Below are 10,902 nucleotides of genomic sequence, written 5' to 3' on the forward strand. Positions count from 1 at the left end.
AAGATATGAAGGCTATAAGTTCCAAAGTATTGGTGAATATGGCCTGTAGTTATGGAGATTGAAGTTGGGGATTGTAGATTTGTGTTGGTCGTTCTGTTTTTTATTTTATTATTTTTTTATATGTTAGTATTATCTTTTTGTGTTGGTGGTTCTGTTTAGCACTGAATGAGATTAAACAGGGACTAATGAAAAACTCAATGAAAAGGTGGCTTTGAATTGGTTTTTTCAGTTTTTGCGTATAACCTAGATCTACTTTCTAGAGCTATTTTTATGTGTAGATACGTCATGATGATCCGAATACACATATTTTTAGAATTGGCAGGTAATCAGTCATGTGCTTATGAGTTCAGTCAATTTTATTGATCTTCAAAATGCTTGTGGTTTAAATTTGTGTTTATCAAAATGCTTGTGATCAAGAAGGTTAACTATGTGTTTACATTGATGAAATTTTTTATAAGCAATTTTTACCCTAGAACTTGAGCATCTTTCTTATATTATTTTTGCCCTTGTTATTCCAACTGTAAATGTGTGACACTGAGATATAAGATGGACAACTCTTGGGATGAAGGGATTTCACTCCTGCTATACTCTATATTTTGAGAACTCTCTCTCTCTCAGACACATTCATAATTGAATGCATGTATAGATGCACTGTACTATCCAGTTAAAATGTTATTTATTTACTGATGCTACCAGAGGTGGTGTGATTCAATTAATATATTTTTTTCCCTTTTGTCCTCTTTAGGGTATAATGATAATCTCTCAACAAGATATTTGACCCAGCAACCAATTGTCAATTCAAATTCCCGTGCCCAGTTTGAAGGCACCTCGTTTGCACTAGATGGCCAGTTGATCAACAGCTCTCATCAGCCTCAAAACATAGCAAATGATGCTAATGCTGTTGGGCTTGCCCTTGGTCTTCCACAGTCATCGACATCAGGATTTCAGGCTATTAATGCTTCTGTTCAGCCATCTACTCTTAATCCCTTAGATGACTGGGGAACGAACAGAGAAAAGGGAGGTGATGACTTCTTTTCAGAGGAAGATATTCGCATCAGAAGTCATGAGATGCTTGAAAACGAGGATATGCAGCACTTGCTCAGAATCTTCAGTATGGGAGGCCATGGCTCTATTGATATGCCTGATGATGGATATGCATTCCCATATATGCCATCTCCAATGCCCAACTTTGATGAAGATCGCACACGTCCTGGCAAAGCTGTTGTGGGGTGGCTGAAAATCAAGGCAGCTATGAGATGGGGTTTCTTTGTCAGAAAGAAAGCAGCTGAAAGGAGGCGGGCACAGCTTGTGGAGTTAGATGATGAATAGAAGCATAGCAAAGATGCTATAAGGTTCTTCTTGCTATGAGGTCTTTCTATGTGGTGATTATTATTCCATGAATCAAGTCTTCCTTTGCACTTCAATGTTATTCTGCAAATTAACTCGTAACTATCAACCAGAACCAGCCACAAGTTTGAGGTATTGGCACTGATTGAAAAGTGAAAGCTTTAGCCTTGGTAAATGACTGACACTTGCTGTAGATCTGATTGATAGCAAGGAATATTTTCTTGTACAGGTGCCTGTACAGTAAGTAGTTTGTTTTATTTTTCTTACTTGTGAAGTTTTTGTGGTTTCCTAAGCAGTCTTCTATCCATTTGTGAATGTCTTATTGCCTCCCTTGTTGACATCTTAGGGTTTACTTCCAGTATGTTTAGGTAGGGACCCAATGTGTTTTAATCATGCTCAAGAATGCTGTCTAGTGTTTTATATTGTCTTAGTTTATGTATTTTGGATTGACTGAATATATGAAGTATATTTTTACTTTATTCCCTTATCTGTTGCCACATAGCTTGAATTCTTGAGTTCTTAATATGCTGATTCCCAATCTAGGATGATAGAATTAGATCTGGTACCTGTATGGTGTATACTGTATAGTGTATATGTGATTAGTGACAGAGAGTAGAAGATTTAGTTCCCTGTTTTCTTGAATATAGCCTATGTAAACAGGATTTAGATATTTTCGTTGAAACTTTAAAATCAAGATAATGTAAATTTGTGCAATTTTTCAATCCTGAATATATGTCGATTCAAAGAGTGGACTAGGCTGGTGTCTTTTGTGCTGGTCTTTCTTTTATAATGACACATTCTATTCTTTCCTTAATTTGTGAGGAGAGATTAGATTAGGAACAGTTTGATCTTATTGGTTTGATTATGAGGATTACACAACTGGCATTTGACAGGATGAAAATACTAAATGTTTTTGTTGGAAATGGATTTGGTCAGTGTTGGATGCTGTCAGAGATGGCTGGATTTTTGAAGTAGAGGGTTGCGGTTGTGGTGTAAAAGATTAGGTCGGAGATGGCCGTTAATGATGGATGATGGATGTGGATGAAAATCGGAGGCTAAATGATGAAGACTGCCCTCCGAGGGGTGGAGCCATGGAGTGGAGCTGTGGAGGTGATGTTACACGAGGCGCTTTAACTTGTTTCGATGGGCTAGTTTCTTTTCTGGAGAGGGCCTGACATGATAATATTTATCCGGTCCAAAGTAATCCTCAACCAAACTCCAAATTGGATTATTTGTTACCCTGGTAAACAATGCCTGTATATTAGTCCAATTATTTTAGATGATCCATCAGTGTCTTGCCGGTTCATAGTTCCTTGTTCTACCTGTTTGTGCGCGGTTGAAACAATGGTCGGGAATTACCATATATGTGTACACAGTGTCACTAGGGCCAATACCTACCGTTACGTGGTTTGATAAAGAAAACGAGAATTTATGCAACTTAAGTAGTCGAAACCAACTATAAAGCGAAAACTTCCTTGTTAACAAAACATAGCGTGGTTGATAAAGAAAACGAGATCTTATGCAACTTGACCTTATGCAATTCTAGTAGAAACTAGAAACCAACTATGAAGCGGAAACCAAATCCTTATCAACAAGACACTAGCGCACCATCTTCATAAACGCAAGAGTCGAGTTTTTTTTTTTGTTTTTTTATATTTTTTTCTCTTCCACTTTAACTCATCGTTGAAAACCCTCGACGCTAAAGTACTGTCTAGATATGGATATGTATTCAATGCCTATGAACTCTTTGGAACTGAAGTCAATCGAGGATCCTATCTACTTTCTTTTTAACAGTTCTTTCATAAACCTCTTGAATTCTTTTATTAATGCTTTTACGGGCCCAAAACCATCAGTCATGCAACTCATCTTATTTTACAGAAATAAGATGGGACAAGACGAGCCTTTTAATTTTCGATTTAAATCTCGTCTCATCCAGCTAAATTTCGGGACGAGACCGAGTTAGGCTCATGCTTACGGTTTTAGATGCCCCGCCCTAACATCATTACCTCAAAAAGGAAGAGTGGTTGCCAACAACCCCATCCTTTCTCATAAAATAAAAAAGAAAACTAAAAATTGTAGAAAAATTAAATTTGCAAGAGATAAAGCCCGGACTCAGTCCATAAGACCCCTTAGCGGCCTTAGCCCAAGTAAGAAATCCAAAAAGTTGGCACCCCAAGACTAATGCTAACCCTAGCCATATTGACCCAGGCCGAAACACCAAAAACCCACTGAAGTGGACACCCAAGCAATTGACCGGCGCCTGCAACAAGCTGCGCCGCCACTTACAACAAGAAGGGTTCCTCCACTCGCCCCTAGCCTCAGGTAGATCCTTGATGCCGCCGCCGGCCACAACCAAGAAAGGATCCGAAAATGCTGCATCAACAACAAATGGAGCCTGCAACAGAACCACTAGAGAAATACAACTATCACCGACATTGAACCTAGTTAGGCTCAGGGTCGCCACCACTCCTAGCCAAAGTTCTACGTTGTCAGCCCAGCCTCGGCCAAAAGAAACCAATTGCAGCCCCGAAACTGAACCGCCTGAGTGAACGCTCGACAAACAATGGCAGACCATCCACAACCACCACCCTAAGATCCTCTCGAACCGCCACCCACCGAGGCAGCCTCAACCCTCCAACCTCGCCACCTAAAGCCAGAGGCTCCCATTCGCCAAGATCGCCACCGACCTAACACCACCGCCGCAGCCCCACCATCAGCAAAATGGCCAAATTCAAACAACGGGGGCCTCAATCCCTGCCATCACCACTGAAGAAAAATGAGCAGAATGCCATGAAAACGAGTTCCCATGAAAGAAGAGAAGTAAAAGTACAAAAGAACATGAGATCTCCAAAGCCATGAAGCATATCCCAAATAGTTTTCAGCCGAAGCTGCAACAAAGTTTCCGGATCAAAGAAGCCGATCCCAATCCTAACCGCGGCTCTAGGTTTAAAGAGAAAAGAAAATTACTCTCTAAGTGGTGTAAACTTTTAGTATCGGCTTTCGATCTAATTTTTTTTTTTTTTGAATTAATTGATATTACATTCAATCAAAAATAAAGAATACATCATCAATCGATCCATTGCTTTACGTACAAATGACAAATAAGTTCAAATGATCGTAGGTTACCACCCTCATTACACTTTTCTCGCTTATTTAACATCATAACTATAGTAAAAAAAAACTATGAACAATTACTCTAAAGAAAAGAGAAACACCAAAACCTATAATCTATGAGAAACAAAGATTATAGACCATTATTCTAAGCAGAAAAAAAACAGCAGATTTAAAAGGCAAATGAGGCTCAAAGCCCAGATCTATTATCCCAAACCCAAAGAAACCTTAAACAAGACCCAACCTACTAAAGCACAAAGGCTCATGCCCAATTTCTATGGGCACCCTAGCCTCAGGCCTTATGCATCAGATATCCGCTTGCCACAAACACTAAGTTGTAACGCCTGCAACGCTTCATCGCCCCCAAACCATTTAAGCCTCCGATGTCACATCCCGACTCTTAAATTTTTATCTTATTTACTAGCTTGGTATAAATAAGAGTTTTACCGTCTTCGTCAATGAGTTTATAGTTTTAATTAGTCCCTAGAGGGGTTTCGAGGGACGATTATTTCGGAGGAAATATTTGAAGAAAAAATATTTGACGACGGTAAAAATGGTAAATTTTAGCTAGTAAAAGGTAATTTTTGTTAGGGTATTTTTATGGCGGTGTTTTATATTATGGAGTGGGGTGTTTTAAGTGTGGACCGGGCCATTTTTGGGGACAAAAGCCCACACACTCTCTCTCTCTTCTCTCCCGCTCCCCGAGCCCTCTCCCTGCCGGATTTTCTTTCCGACTGTCCGCCGCTGTCCGGCCACCGTTCGCCGCCGCATCGGTCCCAAACGGTCGGCCATCATCTCCTCTTCCTTCTTGGACCGGTGGCAGCCTCTCTAGTGCCGCCGTGAGGGAGATATCACGCCCAAGAGCTCCGGTCGTCCATGGTGTTCCGTCGCTGGAACTTTCTTCTCTGGCCACCAATTCGGGCAAGCCTTATATGGTTTTGAAGGCCTTATTGAGATCGGGCGTACATGGAGAAGAGGCATAGTCAATAGTATAGCTTCCGCTCATTTCTAAATTTCTAGTTCATTTCCTCTCAATTAGAATTGCTCTGAACTGTGATTGTTGGTTGTAGGATTATTCTTATTTAAAGTTAGTAAATAATTGGGAGATGTTGTGATTTGGGGGAGCACGAAGGCTCCATGAGTTTAAGGTTGGATTTGGTTTATCAGAAGTGTATGCAGGTTTTATTAGGAAGGGTTGTCTATTTTCAAGGGAGGTTATGCCGAATTTTCGGTAACCTTTTCTTGGAGGTGGTCCCCGCAGGATTTACTTCGGGTTTCAGGATGAAATTCGAGGTGGGTCCTGAAAGTTGGTATCAGAGCATTAGGTTATTTGATTCCTTTCTCTTTTTACTACTACCTCATATTCTTGGTCATACTTAGTGTCTATAGAGTGATGGTCCGACCGCGGCGGATCTATTAGCATTATATGCTTTAGACACTATGTGTTGATTAGGTTTGTGAGGTAGTTTTTCTTGTCTTATTTATGGACAATATTGTGCCATAAATGTTTATATCTTCAAGACTATGCCTCCGTACGCCGACCTCTTGGGTAATCTTTATGCTTTGAGTAATGGAAAGGTGTATGGATTACGCCTTTTCCAAGGGTTATCAAGTTGATATCTTAAATTGTTAAGTGTTCAATTGCGAGTTGAGAACTCCGGTTGGGAACTCATATGCATAGTAGCATTCCTTTCAGTTGTCCCAATGATTGATTGGGTTATGATTAAGATGTTAGGGTGAACATCTTGAGCCAATCTGTAGTAGGTGAAACGTTTGATTCGAAGAATGTCTTGGAGTTCCTATTTATGGTGGGCAAGTATGGAGTCGTAGTAATCCGGTGGAAGACCTTGGTATCAAGTTTGTGAATTCTGGGAGCAATGAGTTGGAAGGGAAGTTCAAAGTAGTGAAGTGTTCTATAGATGTAAAGGTTGGTTGAAGTGATGTGGTGCGGTAACCATAGTAATTCCAAGAGGCACCTTTACGAGTTGTTGAGGACCCTAATCCTGAGCGAATTAGTCACATGAGATTTGTGACTAATTTTGGATTGCAGGAAGTCGTTACATAGAAAGATAAATGTCATTTTAGATAAGTCATGATTGAAGGTCATTTTGCCAACTATTTTATCCGCAATAGAAATCAATTGGGAACATGTTGGGATAACATTGGTTGTGGAGGTATATGGTCTGGTCCCTGTAGCTCTAATTATGAATATGTTCTTTTTCCTAGAGCATTATATTAAGAGAGTAGTGGGAATATTTTGGGAATGACAGCTATTAGTAGTCGATAAATAATAAGATTCGGACGACTTTGTCTATATTGTGAATTAGCTGGAGTTGGTTGAGGCGCTCGGCGTAATGACTCCAAATTTACTTTCTGGGGTTGGTTTTTCAACAGCCCATGGGCATAGCGTTGTGACATATGTACTCGTGCGTTATAGTAAGAGAATTAAGGAATTGAATGGTGTTATTAAATGTTTCGAATTGCAAGCAGGCTTTGAAGAGTCGAGTGGCATTTATCGGTTATATTATTTTTTTTAAATTGTGTGGCCTTTATGGATCCTTTCGGAATTCTAGGTGTTGAAGTTTGGTCTCTAGATTTGTTGAGTGTTTGGGAAGTTGATAATGTAAATGGAATTGAAAAGTAATGGTGGAGTGAGAGCAGGATGGTTGTGGCCACTCCGGCTTTATGACAACCGATGGTGATCTTATTTTGCATTGTCATGTTATTTTAATTCAGTTTCATGGAGTTGGCGGAAGTGACAGCTGTGGAATAAAGCCTATTGAATCAAGGATCAAAAGGGCGTGGGTGTCCATAGTAATTTTAAGCAGTGTCGTTCTGAATAGTTGAAGTAAGTCTTGCATTTGTGATCGAAGTTGGTTCATTGTCATCACTTCGTTAGCATTTGGTGACTAGCTACGACACATCGATGGGAGAATATGTTCACTCACCTTATTTATAATTCGGTGAGATGGAGCAGAGTTTTTGGTTGTGGTGTGTGTGGGAATATTTAAATCATTCCTATTGTAGTTTTTGGGTAGCATCCTCAAAGCTTGAAATTATGAAGTGCGAATTTAAACTCTATGATTTGAAGGCTAGAGGTTCTGTTTAGTTGTCGAATTTATGATAAATTGGTTGTTGTGTTGTAGACATGGATCATGGATAAATCCAATCGTGATCCCAAGTGAGCTGGAGTTCAATAAAGCGATGAATCTTGGAGCCGTGAGTCCTATGTGGTAGTCTGAGAGTCGCGTGGTGATGTTGATTAGATGGTTTGTGTCGTTGTAGGTATATTTTATGTTGTAGTGTTATGGAAGAGGGTTTTCCCCTGTTGACTCAAGAAGCTTTTTGGGTCAAGGTTTATTAAGAGTTTCAATGTTGTGGTTAGTAGAGATATTGGTAAGTCGAGCGATGTCTTTTCTCGAGATCGTATTGTGGTGCGACCACTTGCTAACCCAGGTTTGTTTTGGAAGGTCATCACTATCTGGATGTATGTTCATCCGTTTATATCAAGCTGAGTAGTTGAAACCACTCTATTAAATTTTGGTTTCTAGTTCATATTCGAAACGGGTTAGTGGTGAAACTTTTAAGCTCGAAGTTGAAGAACTTATCTTTCATATGCTTTAAAATTATTTCTTTTGGAGCTTGAGTTGAGTTTAGCCACGAGTTTTGGCTTTTTCTTGAATATATGGTTTTCGTTGGTTGGTGAGCCACAAAGTGTAGTAGTGGGCCTGTTGCGGAAATTAACTTTTATATTCGATGGTTAACTTGTTGCTGCAAGCTCCGTTATCGAAGAATCTTTTTGGTGAGAAGCCTTGGTTCTTGGAAGGTGTAGGAGACTTGAGCATATTTGATTTTCAGATTGTTTTATGTTGTCAAATTAATTGTTAATAGAGGTAGAAAGAAAAAGTGTGTTGTGTAGTTCTGAGATTTTAAATCTCGTTTAACGGCTAAAGTGAGCTGTATAAATTTTATCTATTGAATTTGGGGTCGCGGTTGCACCCAAATAAGTTGCATGGCTGGAGATGTAAATTCTATCAATGCTTAAGGAAGGTGTTCTATTTATGTGGATTTCAACGTCAAGTTTAGCATCATGAATTGACTGTGCCAATTTTTCGTGGGCATTATTAGTCAGTTTTGTTTATGGCGAGCAAGGAGGAATATCCAGTTTCCACATGATAGTCATGTCTTTAGATTATTTTCTAGTTTGTGGTAAAGAGATTAGTGGAGATAGCAGAATCAGGAGAGAGTTGGAATTCCTATAAGCTGCTAGTTTGTGGTGCTCAAAATGGTAATGTAATAGTTTTGGTGAAGAGACCTAAATGACGTAGTAGTGATCTCTATATAATGTCATTTCGAGAATCGGGGTTATCATGTTGGTTGACTGGTCACTTAGGCAGAGCAAGGATGTCTTGTGGACTTGCGAGAGCTTTGACTCTGCAAAAGACTCTGCGAAGTGTCTGGGTATTAAAAGTGATTGTTGCAGTTCTGCAGTGTGTGTATCCTTTAATCTATTCAATTAGCGGGTCTTAATTTTAACCCCTATGAGCATGTGGGAATGTGTGAACTTTAATTTCCTAGCAAGTGGGCTTCATTGTCGAGTTGTGAGCAGCGTAATGTCGAGGTTGTTGCGTGACGTTAGAAGATTTGAGCCCGATGGTGATAGCAAATTTATGCGCTTTGTTTGGGTTAGCTATTTCCATTGCTTAGGAAGGAGTGTGCATACCTACGGGTACTCGTACTCTGGAGCAGGTATCGCTGAAATCACTTACGTGTAAACGTTAGTGGTAGTTCAACGAAGGATTTAGAGTCTTTGAGAAGTTTTAAATAATTCAGGATTTAAATGAAAAAATTTAAGAAGTCAGAGATAGACTCAAGGCCGCTCAAAATAGGCTGAACAGTTATGCAGATGTTCGTAGGAAGGACCTTGAGTCTTCAAGTGGGCGATTGGGTGTTCATAAAACTATCTCCTTGGAAAGGGGTAGTGCGTTTTGGTAAACGTGGAAAGCTTAGTCCAAATTTATTGGTCTTTATGAGATTATAAAACGAGTTGACTCACTTGCGTATCAGTTAGTTTTGCCTCTAGAGTTATCCAAAATGCATAATGTGTTTCTGACAGGACCCACCCCGAATTTCACCCTGAAACCCGAGGTAAATCCTGCGGGGTCCACCTTCAAGGAAAATTTACCGAAAATTCGGCATAACCTTCCTTAAAAATGGACGACCCTTACCTGAAAAATCCAATTTAACACTTCTATAACCAAACATCCATCCTCAACACTTAGAGCCTTCCTGCTCCCCGAGTTCAACACATCTCCCAATATAACAATTACTCAACTAAACTAATCCCACAACCAACAATAACCAACATTAATTCACTAACTGATTATCAGAGCATATCTAGAGTTAAATGAAAAACAATGAATAAAGAATAAGCGGAAGCAGCCTCTGACTATGCCTCGACTCCATGTACGCTCGACCTCAAATAACTTAGCCTGCAAATTGGGCATTTAAAACCAAAGGGCCCAGGGGAAAGTAATTTAAAAACGTTAGAGTGAGTGGATGAAAAATAATCAAGTAACTGATCACGACATAACTAACTAAACTTAATTACTTTCCCATTTTCCAATAATCAAGAAATCTGTTGCATGCAAGTGTTGATAAAACTTTCATAGAGAAAATTCCAAGAAAACAGACTAGCCCCGCAAGTCAAATTAACGACAAAGATAATTAATAACCTTCATAGAAGAAGGTACCAAAATAATGGACTAGCCCTGCTAGTCAAAACAACAACAATAAATAAAGAGCATATATATATATATAGCCATACAAGTGAGCCTCCCAAACTCGGTTGCCTCCCAGGCAAAAGTACTCCCATACTCCCTACACCTTCATGTTATGATAACAGAGAGGATGTAGGGCTTGCGTGATGTCGTCGACTACATCACATCACCCGAAGGCGGAAAGGGCTTGAGTAACCCCACTTAAAACGTGGAAGTTACATCGCCTTGAAAGGCGGAACACCATGCTAGCATGAATAATAACGATCCAACAAGTATGACATAAATAAAGAAACATAAATCCATGTGAGTTTCCCTGAAACTCATAATTAATGCATAAGTACGATTCCCAACCGTACTCAAAGAATTCAAAGAGCAAAGAAAATCAATAAATTAGATGACGTGTTCCACACGTTAAAATGCTCAAAGAAATAATTAACTTAAATAATTATCATCTTTCGAAAACCAGGCAATATGCAAATCTGGATATAATCTCAAATCCGGAAATCAAAAGAATATCATAATTCAAATACCAAAACTCTTACCCAAGCTCAAATCCATAAGTTATTATCAAAAACATAACCAGTCGGTCAATCTCAAATAAATTCCATAACCAACTCAAAAGCTGAAATTATAATTTAAGCTCGGAAAATATAATTAACAACTT

At 39.3% G+C, this 10,902-nt stretch overlaps 1 protein-coding gene across 1 annotated transcript in view; it reads left to right on the top strand.

Moving 5' to 3' along the window:
• Positions 1 to 1,824, top strand: part of LOC101314910 — a 6,414-nt gene extending 4,590 nt beyond the window's left edge. The window contains exons 9-10 of the mRNA XM_004309905.1: positions 230 to 322; positions 746 to 1,824. Of these exons, the coding sequence (XP_004309953.1) occupies positions 230 to 322; positions 746 to 1,329 (677 nt within the window). The 3' untranslated portion in view covers positions 1,330 to 1,824. The remainder of the gene's footprint in view (positions 1 to 229; positions 323 to 745) is intronic.
• Positions 1,825 to 10,902: the final 9,078 nt, after the last annotated feature.

Source organism: Fragaria vesca, unplaced genomic scaffold (genome assembly GCF_000184155.1).
Source record: "Fragaria vesca subsp. vesca unplaced genomic scaffold, FraVesHawaii_1.0 scf0513155, whole genome shotgun sequence".
Classification (NCBI taxonomy): domain Eukaryota; kingdom Viridiplantae; phylum Streptophyta; class Magnoliopsida; order Rosales; family Rosaceae; genus Fragaria; species Fragaria vesca.